The sequence below is a fragment of the Idiotropiscis lumnitzeri genome, chromosome 20 (genome assembly GCF_059441095.1).
Source record: "Idiotropiscis lumnitzeri isolate Australia: NSW breed Sydney's pygmy pipehorse chromosome 20, RoL_Ilum_1.0, whole genome shotgun sequence".
NCBI lineage: Eukaryota > Metazoa > Chordata > Actinopteri > Syngnathiformes > Syngnathidae > Idiotropiscis > Idiotropiscis lumnitzeri.
Genome location: NC_142410.1, coordinates 2,057,435 through 2,079,815, shown reverse-complemented (window position 1 = coordinate 2,079,815; position 22,381 = coordinate 2,057,435). Strand labels below are relative to the sequence as shown.

The window sequence follows — 22,381 nt, the reverse complement described above, 5'->3', positions numbered from 1 at the left end:
TATTATAGTGTAATTACTTAATGGTGGGGTTGGGCATCGAGTGGAACTACGACCATTATTCCAATTCTCCAGCAATCGTTCTGATTTTAAAATGTCGGTGATAAATTTCCATCCCTAATTAGCCGCGTAAAAGAAACACAAATGAAGAAGGAAGAACAGAAAATGTGTGCACGCGGGTTGTAGCCCCTCCTTTCACAGAAGCTGCAGTGCGGGTGTATGATAGCTCGTCCCCACTGGCTGGTCCTCTCGGTCAGTACGCGCAGGCCGCGGTAGCGTCTCTGGACGTGCAGCACGCCCTTTGCGTGAATCTCCCCAGCTGCGTCGCCCGCTGGGACTCCATAGTTGTAGCGGTCACCTTTCGCAGAGACGGGGATTCTCCTCAGGTAGGCCCAGCGGACTGGTGCGACTCCGGATCTTAATTCAGAATTGGCTGAGTACATCTAATGCCAACATTGAGCCAACAAGTTATGCTGGTACTATAACAGTGAGCATATAACAGTAAAGCTAATATTTAGCTTATAGCATACGCAGCAGCAGAGAAGTTAATACGATCTGTCCAAAAATAACTCTTTATATTTTTTTTCTTGTTAAGAATTGCAATTGGGAATTGTTTGCAACCGGAATCAAATCGAAGAACTGGAATCTTCTGAATTAAAACGATGGCTAACCCTACTTAACAGCATCAATAGGAGGATACTAAAAGATTCAGTTTTTTATTCAATTTCTATTTTCTTATTCATATTAAAACATTGCAATACAGTGGAACCTCTGAGGTTGAACATAATTTATGGCAAGATATTTGTTTGTTCAAAAAAAAAAAATTCTCATAGAAAATAAAGAAAATATAATTAAGAAATAGAGTCCATCTCCTTAAGACCATCACGAATACAATGTCAGCTAACTTCATATGATTTCTGGTATATTTTCATCCACGGCAATCACGGCCTGTCACACTTGCCCATCATCCACTCCATTGTCTCATGACGTTTTTTTACCAGGCGACCTGAAATAAGGCCACCATGGCTGCCAGGAACATAGTGTACAGGTCGCCTTGGATGCGGTCTCACAAGATTTGCTGAGGTCTCATCAAAGCTGAACTTACTGTTTGAAGTTTTATCACATTGTTAAAGAATAAATGTACAAATATTTAATTCAGTTCCACAGCAGAATATCAATTGCAAATGAAAACTGGATTATTTCTCTTCATAATACTTTATTTAGAAGCACAACATTCTTGCAACCAGTGATTTTTGTGTCCCAGGCTCAATTAAATGTTTATTTTCAATGTTTTTTATGACTTTTTTTATGGCAAGCTAAGATAAATAGACGATGATATATATAATTATACTGTATATACATTTGAAATTCTTCTTGTGTTTTTTCAGACCTGTCACATCAATGGCTGATAATATGACGCTGATAGACAAGGAAAAATCAGTCATTCCCCATCCTTTTCTTCATCGACATCATCAAGAGCAGCATACACAGCAACAACAACACTACACATCTGGCATCAAGAGTCCATCGTTATCTGAGGAGCAAAGCAAACCGCATCAGCTACATCCTGACAAGATGAACACAGTCCTTTCCACTGATGTGACAAAAACCAAAATGAACCCTAACCCAGCCCCCCTAGACTCCATTAAACAAAAAGCCCAGCACCCCAACAACTCTCAGAGCCATCCGTACCAGAGCACGAGTCCAGCAGACCATATCAAGTCTAAGCCCCACTTAGGCTTAGTGGATATCTCAAAACCTAAACCCAATACCTCTCCAGAGGTCTCTAAACATAAAATGCCAAGATACTGTAATACCTCCCCCCCACCATCAGGTTGTTTGTCCAATAAAGTAGAAACAACTGAGCCGCCTCGATCTGGTTTTAAGCCAATACCAGCTCACTCAGAGTCAGGTGGGGGCTGTACAATCAGCAGCAACAAGAGCCCTCTAATTATCGATAAGAATGAGACATTCACTGTTTACAGGGACCCAGCTCTGATCTGCTCAGACAATGAAAACTCTTCTTCCGCCACCGTCTCCTCTAATCACGTGGCGGCTTATCTCCATCCTCACCTACACGGCCTCCACTCGCCATCTACCCATTCCCCTTGCCTCACCCCTTCGTCCCACCCACATGCTGCCTCTCACCTGCTTGCTCCCCCTCACACCTCTGCCTTACCACACCCACATCTCCTTCCCCGTGGGGTTCTCTCAGCTATGCCTCCTCCTCACACAGCATCTCTCCTGGGGGGGCACCCACAGCTGGACTCCCCAGGAGGTTTAGGTCACCTTGCCCTACCTCACACTGGAGCTGCACACCAGCAGCAGTTCCTACAGGTCTGCCTCAAGGGACATAGATTTGATGTTATTTGTTTTCACCCACAAGCTTTCCATTGGTCAACTAAATCCCTTTTGCATGTTTTCAGGGTCAGGCCCCTCCTCTGCTCACCCAGCCTCATACTGGAGCTGCAGGTTTGGGCCTCTATCCCATCATTTGGCAGTATCCCAATGGAACACCAAGTTCCTACCAACAAGGGCTCAACCTACCTCCCACAGCTAAATGGGTTCACCCTGAAAATCCAGTTGCTGTTAATTCTGAGGTGTCTCTCCGAAAGGTATTTGGACTTTTGTCGAATGTCTGTATGATTGATTGAGTTTTTCTTTCAAAGGGAGGGTTACCTTTGCATTGGGAGCATTATGGTATTATTAATTACTTTTTTTGTTTCGTAATTTTCACACCTAAAATGTAAACATCAAGAATTCTTATTTTTGAATTTACATTCTGATTCTTTATTTTGCAATGCAATTTCTATGTGCAGAACACAGCCAGCCCATGGTTGCACCAAGCTGTTGGCAGTGCAAGTGACAGTTTGGGTTTGCTGAGTCACGTGCCTGTGCGACCAGCCAGTGCTGATCCCCACGGCCCCTGTGTTAAAATCCACACACATGCCAGCCCACCACTGACAAAGATCAGCGTGGACATTCGTAAAGAGTAAGTCAAGTTAATCCTTTTGCTTTTGTCATGACGTGCCATTATGGGAAAAGCACTGTTCAGCATTGAATAAAGTATAGGAAACCTTTTTACATCTTACTTTTCTTTTTTAGAGATGTGGATAAGAGAGGCTTTGTGGATCCAATAAGAACTTTGACGTTGGCCCAGCTGAAACAAGAACCAACAGATGGTAACAGGAGCATCACTAGTAAAGATGCACAGCTTCACCGCCTCTACTTGGACCCCCACAGCAAGGCACGCCTGGCTAATACACAGGTATACCACTCTCAAATACAAATTAATTGCCGGCAAACTTGAAATCAGTTTAGTGACGAGTGATGTTATTAGGAACAATACTGACTTTATTTTTCAATTAGCATCCCATTAGAGTATGGCTCATGACTTGGGCATACATATTTTTTAGTGCTGTCAAGCGGGTAAAAATTATAACTAATTAATCGCAAACATTTACATGATTGATCATGATTAATAAATTGATGAAATTAATAAAATTAAAAAAATTACCAATATTTACTTGAGTAAAACCTTGGAATTAATGTAGAAAAAATATGTCAGTATATTTCTACTCAGGCTGTTCTAATAGCTTCCTTTGATCTTTGAATACAATTATTTTCCTGTATTTTACAGTTGAACGATACACCAAAGACGTACAACTAATTTGGTATTTGAATTTGGCTTCGAAAAGTGATTTCTCCAATGAGTCGTCGGACACATTTTTAAAGTGAAACTACCTAAAAGTTCGTCTTTGCGAAAGTAATTCTCATCTTAAGTTTGACTGCACCGTGAGCAGATGTCAGTTGCTACAAGAAGTAAATACAACTGAGTTAACAGTTTAATTATTTTTCGTGCGTTTGAGTTAATGCTTTAACTTTGACAGCCCCAATGTTTTTCTACTCTGTTTTAAACGAGTTATATTACTTTTATATAACGCTTTTTGCCAATTCTATTATACACGCATGAATCGCATTGTCCCCACAAAGGCCAAGGTATAGAACAGAAGCGGCACAAACAAAGTCTTCACTTTAAATGTCAATATAACACGGATGACAGCACTAAAGCTGACGGTATTTTCCACACTGCAAAGTTGTAGAGAAGCAGGGCATATATTGATAGTGCTTTAAACACAAGCAATTTGTTTAAACATTGGAAGAAAGTTAGCATGCAGTCCTTGATATTCAAATTATGCACTTGGGTTGGAATTCGTCTGTCGTATTCACAAACAATACACACAAAGAATACTGGAATATTTTCACCTTGTAAATTATTCTACAAGCGTAAAATAGTTGCACACACAGTATATGATGTCCTCTTTCTTTACCTCTAAATTAATTACTGCTAATATTAGGTATAAAAAAACATACCTCTGTTTCTTTTATTAGTGAATTAATCTGACCATATGGCTACATACCACCTATATGCACTCTGCTTAGAAACCTGTCCTGTGTTAAATTCACAAACTACACTAAAAAAAATTTTTTTTCCAAGGATGCTGTTCAGTCAGCGGATCGAGCCAATAAGTACAAAGAAGAGAATCGTCAAATCCTGAAGGAGAGCATCGAAGTGGCCCCTTTCACTGCCAAAATTCAACGCTCAAGTGAACCTGGAATTGACAGGGACAGAGAGAGAACAAGAGATCCCACTTTTCCTGTCAGGATACCAGCTCTTGCTTCCCTTAGCCCAAAGGCGGGCCACGCACACCCCCATATTATCCAACCAGAAAAGAGCAACTATTTTACCACTTTGTCCAACAGTGTTATAAATGAGCCCCCAAGACTGTACCCTTCCAAAGAGCTCAGCTCTTATTATAAGAAGGTGTCAGTCGGAGCTCAAGGGGTTGTGGCCAGTATTGGAGCAGCTGTTTCAAGTCAGAGTGCTTTGTCGCTTGGCAACTACAACGCCAAAGTCTCCATCTCTAGGCCACCTCCCCTAATTAAGCACCATCCAGAGGGTGGCGAGGGTCTTGCAGGGAAAATTACTGAGCAGCTCAGCCAGCAGGCTACGCTAGTCCAACATCAACACCACACAGGTGTCGAAAGGATGGAGCGCTGCAGCCCTGCTATTTCCCCTCCCTCCTCTACATCTTCATCTACAATGTCTAACCACCACCCCCATCTTCACCACCACCACCCTCAGCAGCAGCAACACAACCTCAGGGCAATGCCGTCTCTTCACAGAGCACCCGTCTTCCATCCACCCACTCAGCATGCGCTTGAACGTAAAGAGGCTGCAGACAGAGAGCGAGAAAAGGAACGGGAGAAGGAAAGGGAGAGAGCTGGCTACGGCGGACGTCTATCCCCACCGACTCTCACACCTATCCAGCCAGTTACCTTAGCAGCAGCTGGCAGCAAAACATCTGTCGAGCAACAAAAGCCTCCCACACTACTGCCGGAACTCAGGGATGTAAAAGGTCATGGAAATACTGCCATTGTTGCCTCAGCTGTCGGTGTGGAGAATATGACATCATCAGGTGGGTGGAGAGCCAGTCAAGACAGAAGAGCTCTCTTCTTTGGAGAGATAGGAGTGCCAAGAGATAAGCCCCAGGCTGCAATGGCATCTGTCATTGTACGTCCACCAACGTCCATAAAGTTTGACAATCCTGCAAACAAATCTGGTGCTATGGTCCCCAAGGATTTATCTTTAGGGAGTCAAAAAATGGTTGAGAGCTTCAGAGATCATGGAGCTAATAGAGTTATTCAACCCAACTCCAACCTGGACGACATGTACATCCAATATAAAAAGAACTCAATTCGTGCCATGCAGGGGCCTGTGGGAGCCTGCACCACAAACTCTATTCACAGGACTGCTATTTCTCCTTCAATACAGAGTAGATGTGAAGCAGCTACTCCTGAGCTGGCTTACTGTGTGTCATCTCATCAGGGGCCAGGAGAGCAGCAGGTGGGGGTTGTATCACGTACCTCATCTCCAGGAGGATCTTTTCCTCCTCCTTGTCAATCTGTTGCACCACAACCCAACCTTAATCTATCCCCAAGACCTAGTCCCTGTTCCGGAACCGGTCAGGCTTACTCACCCTCTTTTGTTCACCTCAAGAAGCACAAAGCTGCGTTGGCAGCAGCCCAATCGAAAATCTGCACTACTTCCATGTCTGCCACAACTGGATACTCAACTGCAATGGTGGAGCCCATCGACAAAACTCACAACTCCACTCCCCCACCTGCCTCTAGCCAAACCTCATCTTCAGCAGACAGCAGTAGCAGCAGCTCAACAAGCGGCAGAACAACACCAGGAAAATCAAGTCCCCTGCACAATGGCCAGTCTTCTGCTCCAACAAGTAGTGTGCAGGCCAGTAATTACCACAAACTGAAAAAAGCCTGGTTAACGCGGCACTCTGAGGAGGATAGGAACACGACTGCTACTGTAAGCTCAGTTAGTGCTAAATCTGAGAAATCGCACAGCATCAGCAACACCACAACAATGACAGAAATGATAAAACCATGTACCGTCAATCTCAGTGCATCCACATCCAATGAGGTGGAACTGAGCAAGGACGCTGCAAGCAAAGGAGAACGGGAGAAGCTCTCTGAGGAGAAGACAGCTGGAGCAACAGTTGGGGAGGAAAGGAAAACAATCTCTTCACTAAGGCGAGGAAGCAAACGAACATACGAGTCGGCTTCAGAGAGTGGGGGAGACGACTCTGATGCCAGCGAGAGCAAGATGGAGGGCAGAGCTAAGCGGCAGCCCAAACCAACCTACAAGAAGAAACAAAATGATATGGCCAAGAAAAAAGGTGACAATGAAAAGGACGAGGACGATGTGAAACCCAACGGCATCTTTCGATCTGCTAAAGAGAAGACCAAACTCAAACTGGCCAGTAGCAGTAAGTCTAATACTCTATATTAAATGACAGTTCTCTCTTGTTGCTATTTTTATTGTTTCTATTTTTATTCCGCTTTGACAGCTTTTCAACCTTTAGATTATGTTGCAAACAGGTTACCTTAACACCAAACAGCGCAGTTCATTTAAGCTTGCCAAGGCACAATGTGAAAAATCAACCAACATGGGCATAGGCATGACACTGACTGATTGCCGGGGAACATGAACTTTTCATATTTTAGTCGTGCAATGTCGCTCTTTCTTCAAACCAGAAAAAAATTTTAAGTTCCCGTAAATTAAATAAAAATTGACACACGTCAGGGAGGAATGTTATTAATAAACCGAATGCCGCGAACCAATACGTCACTAGCTTGTTTGGTTTTGTCATTGGGTGGATCTTCAAAGCAGAGACACTTTAGGGAATGTTAATCGTTCTTTAATTTCTGTTCAGTTCATTTTTGGCTCTCACACTACATGCTACTTTTATTTCAGTGCTTCGCAGTTAGTTTTTGTTTCCGCCCACTACCAAGGACCCCCCAAAAAAGAAGAAAATATTTTGCGCTCCCCTCTTTTCTCTAGTATGGGTAGGGGGTGTCCATTTTATACCATAGTTCTGTGATTACTTTTTTAGTCGCTGTGACAAAAGCAGTTTAACAAGATTCTCGTCCTCCTTCTGCCCGTGTTAAACTCACAAAATAAAATACCTCCCGTTTTAAAGCATGCCATATTTTGTCCCAATATACTTGTAATCCATGGCAAAATCATAATACATATGCATTGTCCATCCATGTTTCCATATTCTCTCCGGCATGGATTTTGGATAGCTACCATTTCTTTCCTCATTTTTTTTAGTTAGAAAATAATACGACCATGTTTTTCTAATTAAATTCTTTCCAGTTCCTTATGCTTGTGGATGTGCAATGTGTTTTACAAATTCACAGCCATTCATCTTCAGTTATTTGCAATTTTAGTTCCTTTTCCCACTTTCCTTAATCTAAATAAATTGATGCCTCCTACATGACATCAAACTTCTACACATAATATTAGAGATTGCTTTTCATTTTTCCCCCTCATAAGAACTTTTTAAATATCTCAATCATTTTATGTTCCATGGTAGATTTGACCTCTTTCTCAAAATTATCCCACAGGGTGAATTTTAACCAAAATACTGATCCCCGTAGCTGATCTGTTACCTTCCATAACATTATGCAATCAAGATCAATCAACGTGTAAATAAGGGGGGCACCTAGCTTGAACGTAGAAAGGACAAAATACCTGTAATGGGAAAAATACCTGTCAGGATAATGCTAATGTCACAGAGAGTGGCTACCCTTCTGTGGTTTTCAATCTGTGAAGAAATTGTCATGAACAACACTATATACCAAGGTTATTTTATTGAAAAAAAAAAAAACAATTTTGCGGGTGCAATCCACCCATCGTACTCGGATATTGGGAGAAGTGGCCACAAATGAGCTAAAAGTCTTCCTTTTACTTAGTGGAAAACATCTACTCTGAGATCATCTATTGTATTTTTTTTTACTTGAGATGCTCTTTATATGCAGAGATTTTTCCTGATGTGGCAATATCTATCTATTCTTCCCAGATGGGATCCCACGTTCTGTCCTGAAGGACTGGCGCAAGGTGAAGAAGCTTAAGCAGACGGGGGAGTCTTTCCTTCAGGATGATTCTTGTTCGGAAATCGGACCCAATTTGCAAAAGTGTCGAGAGTGTAGAGTTATCCGCAGCAAGAAAGGCGAAGAGGCAGCACATTCTCCTGTATTTTGTCGTTTCTACTATTTCAGAAGGTAAGTTTAGATAGTAATGTTTTGGTTTCACAAACAATATCGATTCCTTTGAATTAATAATAAAAAAAAACAAATATATTGAAATAAAATAAAGTAACACTTACGTGTAATGCAGGATATTGGCACAAATCCACCCTACACCATTGTAGAAAGTATTGTCCACTGAACGGGCTAAAAACTTGCCCCTCAACTTTCAACTGTCAATCAAATATGCACATACGTATTTGCCTATAATGTATATGGAAAGATATCGTTGAATTCCATTGACAGGATCTTTCAGCAATTAGTAATACTTGTAATATATAATGTAATGCATAATATATCTAATAAATTATTAATATATATATATATATATATATATACATACATACATACATATATATATATATATATATATATATATATATATATATATATATATATATATATATATATATATATGTGTGTGTGTGTGTGTGTGGGGGTGTGTGTGTATAGGGGTGTGCGTGTGTGTGTGTGTATATATACTCAGTTCAATATTTTAACTCAATTAACTCAGTTTGATTTACTTCAAAAATAATCTGCATACTTTGAAAATATTATGCCATATTAGCTGTACATCTTTAGCTAGTCTCAGAACGAAACACTGTTCAAGTTACCACTGGGCCTTGCAAACCAACACTGCTGGAGAGTGGCGCTTGTGGGCAGTTTTGAGAAATGTTTTGAAGAAAAATGCCTGTAAAGAAAGCTATTAGAACAGTCTTTGAATTAAATATACTTCATATTTGGTGATTTTGCATCAATTCCAAGATATTATACATTTAAATATCTATTACCAGCTTTGCAAAAAATAGTAGTTTAAAATTGTGATTAATCGCAATTAATCATGGAATTTTTGTGATTAGTTAAAAAAAATGACTTGACAGCACTATATATATATATATATATATATATATATATATATATATATATATATATATATTTATATATATTTATAATGTGATATATATATATATATATATACATATATATATATATCACATTATAAATAAATATATATATATATATAAATATATATATATATATATCACATTATAAATATATATATATATATATATATATATATACACACATCCATTTCCTGTACCGCTTCTCCTCACTCGGGTCGCGGGGGGTCCTGGAGCCTATCCCAGCTATCTTTGGGCAGTAGTCAGGGGACACCCCAAACTGGTTGCCAGCCAATTGCAGGGCACACAGAGACAAACAACCATCCGCACTCACACTCTTACCTAGGGGAAGTTTAGAGTGGTCAATCGGCCAGCCATGCATGTTTTTAGTACCCGGAGGAAATCCACGCAAGCACAGGGAGAACATGCAAACTCCACACAGGTTGGCCGGAGCCGGGATCGAACCCACGCCTGATGCTGTCTCACTGTGAGGCCATCGTGCTAACCAGTCGTCCTCCGTGCCGCCCATATATATATTCCACTTCTTTTTTAAATTAAATTATGATGGTGTCATCCCTACATGCACTTCAACCATTCAACCAAAGACTTAGGACCTTATTTTTGGAAGGTGTAATGTGTAAACTCAAACAAAAAGAATCACAAAGCTGTCCATACATAAATATATATGTTGTTTTTGTTATTTTTATTATTGCTTGTTGTTTTTGCCCTCACATTGCTACAGTATGGATGCTCATTAAACACAGGCACTATAGAAGGATAAGCAGCAGCATTTGCAGTCAGGGGTCAAACTGTGTGAATCTGTCAAAGAGGATTTGCTGCACTATAATCTTTCCTCACTGTGGACCTGCTGTTACTGCGATCACTCTTTCTGTCTCTCCTGCCTATACATCTCTGCAACTGATTCTTTACTCACCCTATCTGACCTGACGGTGGGACATTGAAGTTCGAACACGTGCCACGCCACATGGTGTCTTGGTAATTGGTTTTTCATTGTGTCTGTGTGTGCAGTCCTACGAACTGACAAATTATCATCCACTTTTCACTTTTTTGCGATTCAGAAACTATAGACTCTGTATTAGCTGGATATGCCATTTTTAGTCTCTGATAGGTTCTTAATAATCATAACCTTGGCAAATGTTTCACTGTACTCTCTATATTGATGCCTCCATTCAAGAAAATCTATCCTTTTTTTCTAATGTTCTGAAGTTCGGACAATAATTATCCTTTTTTTTCGCTTTCAGGCTTTCCTACAGTAAAAATGGAGTTATACGAATGGATGGTTTTTCCAATCCAGACCAGTTTGATGATGAGGCCCTTGCCCTGTGGATCCCTGGAGCAATGGAGGAGAGTCACCTGGACCAAACTACAGCCAAGTACATCCTCAGCTTTATAGGAGACATGTTCTGTCACATGGTCCTGATGGAGAATACAGCAGCCTCTTGGGTCAAAAAAGATGGTGTGTTGTCCGAATAATAAGTCACATTTTGATTAGAGTAGTCCCTCGTTTAACAATGTTAAGTGCATCTGGGCAAGTCAGTCAGTTGTGGTAGTGCTGCGAGTGTATGAATGAGCTTGTTTTGTGTTTATTTTTTTATCTTTTTTATTTTTTTTTTATCTTTGACCACCTGTTGAGCAATTGCAATTCATTCCATCATGTGGTCGTAGGTTGTATTAAATTAGCTAACAATGTTTACTTTGCCACAGAGTAGTTACATGAGCAAGTTCTGCTTTGCAGTACTTTGCATTGCATTTCACCTTCGTTTTGTGCGAAAGGATCTCAAATTTTGAACATTCTGTCTTCTATCCACTTGCTCCTCCTGGCTCGCTTTGTTGCTCTGTAAGTCTGCATGCAGGAGCAGTAACATTCGTCTTTATGGAGAAATCATCACCCCAAAACGTTGTAATATAGCAAAAATCTGATATGGCGAGGGACAATTGTTTATTTCTTGTGTAATTCTTTCAGGAATTACTTTTTGTGTGTTTCAGCCAAGCTCGTTTGGAAGCGTGCAGTGAAGGGAGTGCGGGAGATGTGCGATGCCTGTGAGGCAACGCTCTTTAACATCCACTGGGTCTGTCAGAAATGTGGCTTTGTTGTCTGCTTGGACTGCTATAAGGCCAAGGAAAGAAGAAGCTCCAAAGGTCAGTTGTTTTCTGTGGCGTATACGGTGAGAGATGTTTAAGCAAAACGAAAAGCCAAATGTTTTCACTTAACAGGTCAAATGAGTCGACAACAAATAACCCAAGTAGAGATTTATTTGTTTTGAAAACCTCCACACTATAGACACAACACAATTCAAGTAAAAAAAAATCCATTAAAACAATGTGAAAGCATCTTGCCGCTACCCGCTAACTAAAAAAAAATCCCACATCATCAAGTGCAAAGTACAACAACAGCAATTTCTTTGAATTACATGTTTGCCTCAGTTGTTTTCCAGTTGTATAAGTTAATATTTGCTCTGACCTATATCTTTCTGTTGTCAGATAAAGAACTATATGGCTGGCTGAAGTGTGTGAAAGGCCAGCCTCATGATCACAAACATCTAATGCCAACACAGATCATACCTGGCACAGGTAAAGAGCATACTTCTCACTCTTCAACAGTTTGTAGTACACTGGATGGTGATAAGTGATAGCTTGTGACATCATACAAGTATGACAAAAGTGGGTGTGGCAAAAAGTGTGACAGATAAAATAGTTCAAAGAGAAATACATGATAAACCAGAACTGTTTAGAAAACACGTTCAGTTGATTGTCTTGATATGCTGTGTTATTATTTGAAATGAGTGTTACTTTGTTAACATTTCTAGTCAACGATTTCACAAAAAGTAATTGTATTTGTGTTCTTCTTAGTGTCTTATAAACTCACCATTCTCACTTCCACCAGCCAAATGTCCATATTTGCTATAATAAAGCTTGGTTCTCATCTTTGTTACCTTTCCATTTATTTCAGTGCTTACTGAATTAGTGGCTTCTATGCATTCACTGAGAGAAAAACACAACATCAAATTGCATTGTGCATGCGCCAGCAAACAGAATCTCCTCAGCAAACTACCAACCACCAATGGAGTTTCACAGGTATAGTGTTTGTTTTTATCTTTTAACACTACAATAGATTGGAAGGGGTCGAGGGCCGCCAATTTTTATGAATAAGGCTGAAGGGTCGAGGGCGGCAGGCAACCCAGATCACGGCCAGAGCTGCTATTTTGCATGGTGGTGGAGAATAACTGGCGGGATGAGCGATCAAATGAACTATATGTCACATGCAAAGTACATTGCCCGTGAACAAGTACACAAGTTTATGACTATATTTATTAATTTGATTCACTTATATTATTTTTCAAGGTACCAGCTATATAATACGAATAACTGGTGAGAAATGATCACAGTAAAATAATTATGAAGAATTGAATTATGAGAATGCCATTTCTAAAGATGTTTCTTCACGTTAGGTAGTGCTTAAAGCTTTTCAGCATGGAAAATTTAGGAGTGCAAGCAAAAAACATAAGTTTGAAGTAATGGAATTGGAAGTGTGTACAAAGGCGAACAAACATAAGACTGAGTAAGAGAATTTATTTTTTTCGTACCAATAATTTTGGGATGCCAGCAACCGATGTAATGTTTTATTAGATTAAAACTAAAAACAGCACAACTTGAACTTGTGTTCTGGGAGAGGCCAGCACCAATTGTCACAGTGTGCAGAAGTGACAAATATGCAGAGCTAACAGTAATTTAGTCATAGATTATACGGCATGACTTCTTCTTGTGACTGGCTCCCAGCCAGTCCTTAGATCGTTCAGAAACTCCAAAATTCCCTGGCTGAATAGACGATGGTATCACAAAACAATTTACAGGAACATAAAAGATCTGTTATTACTCTCCCCTTTAAACATGTCAGTGCCTCCTCATCATAGTCACGCACAATTTGTTTCAGGTTTGATAAACCCCATTGCGCTTGCTGAATGAATCTACTGTATTTGCTAGTACTTCTCTCTCAATTCCTAAAACCAAGATTTCCTCAAACACAAGCCTTTTACATTGACCCGTGCGATCCTTATGTCTCTGCCAGGTGCTCCAGAATGTTCTGAACCATAGCAACAAACTGTCGCTGGTAAAGACTGAACCACGCTGTCAACAGAACTCTGATCAAGGAGGACCTAAAGTGGAGACCAATGGAGGAGGAGGAAGAAGTCCAGGCAGTGATGAAGGAAGTGCGGTTACTCCACCAGAATCTCAGTCACCCCTGCACTTCCTGGCAGACCTGGCAGAGCAGAAATCCAGAGAGGAAAAGAAAGGCAAGCAGAGCAATTAAAATCAACATTTTCTTGCATTGGACTACCACTCACCAAATGTTTTTGTGATCTCTCCATTTTCAAACAGAAAACAAAGACTCTATGTTGCTGGGAAAATCTGTTAAAGAAGGAGACAGCCTGGAGGTTCTGCAGCATTGTAAAACCACTTCACTGATTGCCAACAGTACCGAGCAGGGCTCCACCCTCAGAGATCTGCTCACCACCACTGCCGGAAAGCTAAAGCTGGGCTCCACTGACGCTGGAATTGCCTTTGCGCCAGTATACTCAACTGCTTCACAGGTGCTTACTTGAACATTTTAATCTCAACCGATATTCGGACAGAGGAGCTCAATGTTAATGCAACCCCTGTTCTCACCATCCAGTGCAGATTCAGATTCTGAACTAATAATCCATACGGGTCAATTAAGAGAGCAAAGAGTGACACAAGTTATTGGCACAATTTGGAATGTAAAAATGAATAAATGCATAACGAAATAAGTCAGGGAGTCAGCGTGTGAAGTTGGCATCAGGCCCTGTTCAAACAGATGCAGATATATTTGCCTTGCATCCGCTTGCAAGTGGCGTTTTGGAAAACTGGCTTGAGTGCAGAATTATTCAAACGCAGTTCTTGTATGGAGATCGTGAAAGCTGTGATTGTTGGCTCCCCGTTTAACTTGTCACAATTGTGCCATGACCATTTGTACAATAAAATGATATCCAGTACAAGATCTCTTTCAACTATTTAGCCTTAGTGAAGATTAATGTTCCGTTTTGAGTGACACTGTATGACGGTTGTAGTTTGCAGTGGTGTAGAACTGTTCCTGCATGATATTGAGAGGTGTTCCACATAGTTGACATGTTCAGGTAACTGTCTGTGGGCCGTGTGGATTTATCATATAGTTTGATGACCCAGTAAAGGTGTCAGAGTCAGTACTTTATTAAAAGATTGTACACTGTAGTTCTTTTTTACTCGAGTTTAAGCATTTAAATTATTTGAATTATGGGTGGATTGTTCAGACATGGACTATAAGAGAGCAACACCCTTTTCGAGACATACTCACTGCCTTGACCTTCTCAAGTTTTGATCGTGCAAGTCCAACTGTTCAACGTTTTAGTACTTTTTGCACAAATTGCTGTTCTCAAACAAGGAGCTGGAGATCAATATATACATCAGGTGCAAGTGTCATGAATCGATCACTTAATGTCATGGTTCAGTTGTAATTAATATTCTAACAGTCATCCTCATGCTGATCTCCTTTTGACCTGGACGACTCCCTATAACTGATTAATCGTACCTCACCGTGGAAAGTCTTAAACATGTATTTTACTGTACTGAGAAATGGAGGCATTACAGCTTTAGACACTTCTAATTAAATCCTTCTTTTCAGTTGGTTAATGTGGACATGCCGTACCATTTTTTACACCATTCATTTTGGTTACCAACTATAGCTGGAATCACTTGCTTGGTCGAAGCGATCATTGTCATTTAAGTGTATAAAAAGACAACAAATGGCACACATTTAAAAATAAAAAGAATGAATCCAACAAATTCTGTTTGTATTGTGTGCATTTTCATCAGTCTTTAAGTTACGTTATATAGTGTTGTGCTCATATGATGTCATGCAATTTACATAGCTGACACACTTACCGTCATACACGCAAAAACGCAACCCAGGTCAGAGTTTACCGTTTCTAAACGCTACTGTGGCAAGCAGACCTGAACTGTACTTCATGGTAGACACTTCTACTTTGAAAAGAACATTTTAATTTGTATAAAATAATTGGTTTCATGCTTCTTCTTTTTTTCAAGACTGGAAAAGGTGGACGGACCATGCCTAATATCCTAGATGACATCATCGCATCAGTTGTTGAAAACAAAATCCCTGCCAGTCGCCAGACTATCACCACAAAGCTTTCAATCAAGCAAGACCCAGTCATCCCTGCCAACAACAGCAACCCTGCGCCTGTTGTGCCGGAAGACGTCAAAATAGACAAGAAGAAGTCAATGCCTGTTACAACAGTAATTGCAGATTATTCAACCAATCAGCATCCAGATATTCCCCACTGCTGGCTAAATAATGGACGACTACTTTGGCTCAAAGATCACCGTAACCAGAATAACTGGAAGCTCTTTAGAGAATGCTGGAAACAGGGCCAGGTACATGCCATTGTTATTAGTAGTTGCGTTACAGTAATGGTATGATGTTTCTCAATTTTAATATATGTGGTTTGTATATTTTGTATAGCCTGTGTTGGTGTCTGGGATCCACAAGCGTCTGAATGCCACTCTGTGGAAAGCGGACTCTTTCAATCAGGAGTTTGCAGACCATCAGGGGGACCTTCTCAATTGCAAAGACCAAGTGGTCTCCAACTCAGGGATCAAGGAGTTCTGGGATGGATTTGAAGACATCACCAGTGAGTTCAAGCACTGACATTTGATTGGATATTGTGAGAAAATGTAAGTTTTAATTAAGAAGTCTAACAAAGATCTTCTCGCTTGTTAAGAACGACTCAAGTCCAAGGATGGGGAACCTGTGGTTTACAGACTGAAGGACTGGCCGTCAGGAGAGGAGTTCATGGCTCTCATGCCTTCAAGGTCCATACATATTTGTGTATACTTCTGTTCAGCTCATGAAAAGCCACACATTTCACAATAATCACATTTCATATCCCTCCTCCAGGTATGATGACTTAATGAAGAACCTACCACTGCCTGAGTACTCTGATCCAGAAGGAAGCCTCAACTTAGCATCTCATCTGCCATCTTTCTTCGTCAGGCCGGATTTGGGACCAAGACTCTGCTGTGCCTATGGTAAAGCTTCAGTGTAAATGAAGAATAAAGGAAATAAAAATGAATTTAAATGAAATAAATCACAAAAGGTTTGATATATTCAGCTTTTAGCATGCAAAATTGCACTACATCCTTTATATTTAAACCTAATCTGACTTTCTGTAAATTTTTGAATGCACAGACATGTCCATCAAATGGCCAAAAGAAATGTACGTTTTTTTTTAAATATCCAAGGTTGTTGATGTTTGTTGTAACTTGCTGATGACCTTTGCCTTTGAGAATATCAAATTTCAAGCCTCACAACAACAAGGTACTATTGCTCTATAAAAAAGCATTGGTCTCATGAATCCAACATGTAAACAGCAAAAATGACGAGGACAATTTAAATGCTAATTCTTGTTACACCAAGAATTTTTTTAGTCTAGTCATGAAACAAAACACCTGTGCATGATTTTTTTTTACGCCTTACTTTTTTATGAGTAGTGTACTTATAGGATATGTTATGGTTGTCTTCAATCATTTATTTATACTAATTCTTCTACAGAATCCTTTCTCTTGACTAATCAACTGTTTAACATTTTCTAGGTGTCGCTGCATCACAGGATCAGGACTTTGGGACTGCCAACCTACACGTTGAAGTCTCAGATGTGGTCTCTATTTTAGTATATGTCGGAGTGGCCAAAGGCAATGGAGTCTTGTCCAAAACCGGTAAAATGTCCAAAATATATATTTGTTATTACAATGCAATGCAATAATACAATAATTACAAACACTGTTGATCATTTGGGATGGTTTACTTCTCATTAGGAAGTAAATACTTATTTTATGAATGAGTCAATGGTGCAATGTTACAATCACCATACAGTGTTGGAATACGCTGTAAATGGATGGAACGAAAAACAAATGGTTTTATACAACAATCAAAATCAATGAAATATTTTTATATTGTTTTGCTTATGTGTGATTACAGGAGTGTTAAAGCGTCTCGAAGAGGACAATCTAGATGAGGGGGTTCGGAAAAGGTTGAAGGATTCGAGTGAAACACCGGGGGCACTATGGCACATCTACCTCAACAAAGACATGGACAAAGTCCGGGCGTTCTTGTACAAGGTAACCAACATGCCGAAACGGCAGCTAGAAATGAGGGTTTAATTCTTCGCCCCACTTGAATTAGTGAAGAAGTTATTGTCTAAAATGTTCCCATAGGTAATGCATAATACATTTTAAATTATAGCATGATTTATTTAAGTCGAATATTTCTTGATTTTAAAAGAAAACGTTAAAAAAGAACATATCACATATCTTACTAAATCGCACAGAATGAGATGATTAGAATAAGAATATGTCATCAGGCAGCACTGGTTGGCACCCAGACTTTCTGTCATAGCTACGAACAGTTTGTCATTTGATTCTCCGTAAGAACAGAACACAGAACCTAACAACCCCGTTTTTCTAAATCTGTAAACTTTCACAGAATAGAACGTCCACTATAAACTACATGGAACTCCATTAAATATGTATATCATTAATTCTTCAAACTAATTTATCATATCCTAATTGAATACAATTATTTCGCAAAATGTGCAAGGTTTTTCAATCCAGATTGATTTTGCTTGTCAAATGCACACGGGAGAACTAAAACAATATTCAAGCTAGAATATTTGTTTTATTTCCAGAAACTACATTCCCAAATTTATTAGTTCCCAATTTTTTTTTCCAAAAGTGTTTTTTAAAAACAACACACAACTAAAAATTTATTTCTCTTCATTCTATAAAGCAGTGTTTCTGGAATGCAAAAAAAATGCAAATATCGATGGTATTTGATTTCCTAAAAAAGGTTTAATCTGATGGAAGTATCAAAATAATGGCAGACCCAGCACACTGCCACAATTCTCATTTTTGACCAGCTCACGTAATCCTTGGGACCTAGTGTGTGCACTAGAACGTTCCCTGTTGACTTTTACCTATTCTATTTCTATTAAGATTCCCTATGGCGAAGGATTGCCATAATACAAATAATAACCCACCTTCGAGACAGGGGGGGAAAATGTTATTTATTTCGGTAGTGACTGACTAAAACATTACAGTGACATAATGTGGGAAAACTAAAATGGATTCAAATAAGTAGGATAAATATATTTTTCTAAATTCTAACTTATTTTCTCACCTTCTCTCTCCATTGATTATGCCGCCACCAACCATGACCATGTTAGCTCTGTGAGGAGCAGGGATTGGATGTATCAGTGGACCAGGATCCAATCAGGGAGCAGGGCTGGTACCTGAGCAAGAAACAGCGGCAGCAGCTTTTGGATGAGCATGGAGTGCAGGGTTGGACCGTTGTTCAATTCCTGGGAGACTCTGTTCTAATACCAGCTGGGTCTATGCATCAGGTATACACATACGCTGTTTGGTTAACAAGCCAAAATGACAAAATCAACAGAGCAACTGTCTTGTTCGCTTCTCCTGACCTTGTCACCATATCTGGCACTTGCAAGTCTTACTGGCTCACCTTGTCCATCAGGTCCAGAACCTTCACAGCTGTGTTCAGGTCATCAATGACTTTGTGTCTCCTGAGCATGTGGCCAACTCCTTCCACCTGACCCAGCAGCTCAGACCCAACCACGAAGAAGTCAACTATGAAGACAAACTGCAGGTGATTTTGTAAATTTGACTTTAAAATGAGTTACTCCCTCAAATCTTCTTAATACCACCTTAAGGATTTGGTTGAATTTTAATTTTATATATATATATATATATATATATATATATATATATGCTGTCAAAATTAAAGCGTTAACTCAGGTGATTAATCCAACATTTTTAACGCAGTTAATATTTTAACTAAATTAATATATGTGTGTGTGTGTGTGGGGGTGTGTGTGTGTATATATATGTGCGTGTGTGTGTGTGTATATATACTCAGTTCAATATTTTAACTCAATTAACTCAGTTTGATTTACTTCAAAAATAACTTGCATACTTTGCAAATATTGCGCCATATTCGCTGTACATCTTTAGCAAGTCTCAGAAGAAATCAATGTGTTCAAGTTGGGCCTTGCAAACCAACACTGCTGGAGTGTGGTGCTTGTGGGCAGTTTTGAGAAATGTCTCGAAGAAAAATGCCTGTAAAGATGTCTCCATTTAGATCGTATTCAAGAATAAAAGAAGGCTATTAGAACAGTCTTTGAATTAAATATACTTAATATTTGCATCAATTCCAAGATATTATTCAAGTAAGTAAATTTGTTACAAGCTTCGCAAAAAATTCTAGTTGAAAAATGTGATTAATTGCGATTAATCATAGAATTTTTTTGTGATTAATTAGTTAAAAAAATTAATCACTTGACAGCACTAATATATATATATATATATATATATATATATATATATATATATATATATGTAATATGGAAACCAAATATTCAAAATAAAGTGGCCAGATAATATTTAAAATAAATATTGCCCTAATTCATCATTATTCTCTTAAATATGATCATAAATCTTTGAGTTTTCACTTTTCTTCTTCCCCTTGCCGTGCATCATTTTCCAATCCGTTCCACGAATCATATTGAGCACGTTGTTAGTTTTCCAAGAAAAAAAACTGCTGGGCGTTACATTTAGTTTGCTCCTGCCTAACACCGTAATACGTGGAAGAACAACAGGGAAAAAGGAGCATGTTCAAATTCCATCTAACTGATTTAAAACCTGGAATTGTGTGCAGGATGAATCAAATATTCCTTTCTCTTCCCCACAGGTGAAGAACATCCTGTACCACTGTGTGAAAGAGGCCGTCAGCTCTTTAAAACGGAGCGTTTCTGAGGAGGAGGAAGAGGAAGAGAACTCATAGCGGCTCCTCCGAGTCCTGTAACTGCAGGAGAAGTCAATCGGAGTAGAGCAGTTATGTGATCCAGGAGACTCCCAGGATGGCTGACATTCACGTCACTGTCAAGAGGCAAACCCACACATACCCCTTACACCTTTCGTGCCAAGAGGTGATGCTCAAAAAGAGGCAGGCCTACTGGACAAGCTGGGGTTAAACCATCCACCATTGATCACGAAGACAAAAAAAAAATGTTGGGAAAGAGAGGTTTCGGAGCCTTATCAGAGCCACTGACTGTCAAGTGAGCCGAGGTGCTGCTTTGGGCAGCAGGACAGATTGAAGGTGCTGTGTCCTGCCCTCTTGAACCACAGGTCAAATCTGCAGCAAGAGCCCATACAGTACATTTCTTGAACTGATTTCTTTTTTTGCTTATTACAAAAGCAACACCAGCAGCAAGCAACTTCAGGACCATCATTTCTGATGGTCGGCGGTGAGGGAGATCTCGATAAAAAAAAATGTGAGGGGGGAAAACGCAATGCAAAAATCTTCAGCTGTGTGAGGAGAGTCAGCAGCTCCCTCGTTTGTTCCTTTTTTGTTCTGTCAATTTGTTTTTCTCTGTGAAGATGTATTTATTTGATAGCTTTGTGTAAATGTGATGTTAATGAGACAAAAAAGCATTCATGTAAATGTGACTTGTACAGTTTCCTTTTTCCCCTTTTGTTTTGCTCTGTGGTTTTCAGTTGTTATACGGTTCTACTGTGATGGAGGACACACACATGCACCAGCTAATGCCTGTAACATTGGAAAATGCTAATGTCCTCATGCCATAAATACATTTTTGAAGATGAACTGCCAAACTGTTGTAAAGATTGTCTAAAGTTGTATTGTGTATAGAAAAAAAGAATTCCTCATACAAGTTTTGCATTTTATGAAAAAAAGTATTCCCTGTAAAACAGACATTTACAAAAAAGATGTAATTTATTTAAGAAAATAATTCATTTTCCTTTTTTGAGATTTACTATGTTGAACTTCTGAAGTTAAAAGATAAAATAATAAAAAAAAACTAAGTATAAAGTGTAAATATATACATATATACATTGACTGAGGTATTTTTATAAAACGTCTTGCTTCAATTTCAAATTTTCAAGTGTGTTATCATGCTTTGTAAAATGAAGTCCAAATGGGGTTTTACATTTTCCATTAAAATGGATTTATCAAACAAAAAAATCTTGTTTTTGCTTCTTTTGGACTAGACTACGCTAATGTGATACAGAGATGTGGCGGACTTAATTTGATCTAACACTTTTTCTTTCATTTTCTTCAAACAAGATGAAAAAAAGGTTTATTTAAGATCAGGTAAACGTATTTGTTAAAGTATGAGTTAACATGAAAATAATGTCTGGCCTGGTAATATATCATTTGTGTTCCAAAAGATGAGTCGTTTTAATAATAATTGAAATTTTACATAATTGCCACTAGATGGCGGTGTGATTCTGCTGTTCTTTACTCGCAAGTCCAGTGATTGTGCTGGTTTTATCCCAATAAATTGACCGCAAAAGCATTTAAATAACAATTCATTAAATTTACTGTAAATATAACCAACCTTTATAAATATTCTACTCTTGAATGAAATGGCATTGAAGTTATCACTTTATTTCTTGTGACGAGAATGTGACAAATATCACCCAAAAAATGTGCCATATGTCTTTGTGGTCCACTTTCGTTAAGAGTCTATTGAAAGATGTGCTGCAGTGAGAGCTGTTTTATAGTGCAGAAAATAAATTTCTACCACCTGTCTGGAGGAGGGAGAGGGACAAGTTACTGCGACTATTTCAAAACACCAAATTGGGTTCAGACCAGTAAACTTTCACAGGCACTTTGGGTAAAA

General features: G+C 39.2%; 1 protein-coding gene across 2 annotated transcripts in view; it reads left to right on the top strand.

The window, feature by feature from the left end:
* Positions 1 to 21,712, top strand: part of jmjd1cb (jumonji domain containing 1Cb) — a 121,415-nt gene extending 99,703 nt beyond the window's left edge. For both annotated transcript variants that reach the window (XM_088284258.1, XM_088284259.1), the window contains 21 exons: positions 1,386 to 2,334; positions 2,424 to 2,612; positions 2,817 to 2,989; positions 3,103 to 3,265; positions 4,496 to 6,845; positions 8,445 to 8,646; positions 10,835 to 11,049; positions 11,580 to 11,732; positions 12,075 to 12,164; positions 12,544 to 12,668; positions 13,660 to 13,885; positions 13,971 to 14,182; positions 15,693 to 16,040; positions 16,129 to 16,297; positions 16,388 to 16,478; positions 16,564 to 16,694; positions 17,259 to 17,381; positions 17,644 to 17,783; positions 18,887 to 19,063; positions 19,195 to 19,326; positions 20,428 to 21,712. In XM_088284258.1, coding sequence (XP_088140384.1) covers positions 1,386 to 2,334; positions 2,424 to 2,612; positions 2,817 to 2,989; positions 3,103 to 3,265; positions 4,496 to 6,845; positions 8,445 to 8,646; positions 10,835 to 11,049; positions 11,580 to 11,732; positions 12,075 to 12,164; positions 12,544 to 12,668; positions 13,660 to 13,885; positions 13,971 to 14,182; positions 15,693 to 16,040; positions 16,129 to 16,297; positions 16,388 to 16,478; positions 16,564 to 16,694; positions 17,259 to 17,381; positions 17,644 to 17,783; positions 18,887 to 19,063; positions 19,195 to 19,326; positions 20,428 to 20,520 — 6,451 coding nt within the window. In that variant the 3' untranslated portion in view covers positions 20,521 to 21,712. The remainder of the gene's footprint in view (positions 1 to 1,385; positions 2,335 to 2,423; positions 2,613 to 2,816; positions 2,990 to 3,102; positions 3,266 to 4,495; positions 6,846 to 8,444; positions 8,647 to 10,834; positions 11,050 to 11,579; positions 11,733 to 12,074; positions 12,165 to 12,543; positions 12,669 to 13,659; positions 13,886 to 13,970; positions 14,183 to 15,692; positions 16,041 to 16,128; positions 16,298 to 16,387; positions 16,479 to 16,563; positions 16,695 to 17,258; positions 17,382 to 17,643; positions 17,784 to 18,886; positions 19,064 to 19,194; positions 19,327 to 20,427) is intronic.
* The last annotated feature ends 669 nt before the right edge of the window (positions 21,713 to 22,381 follow it).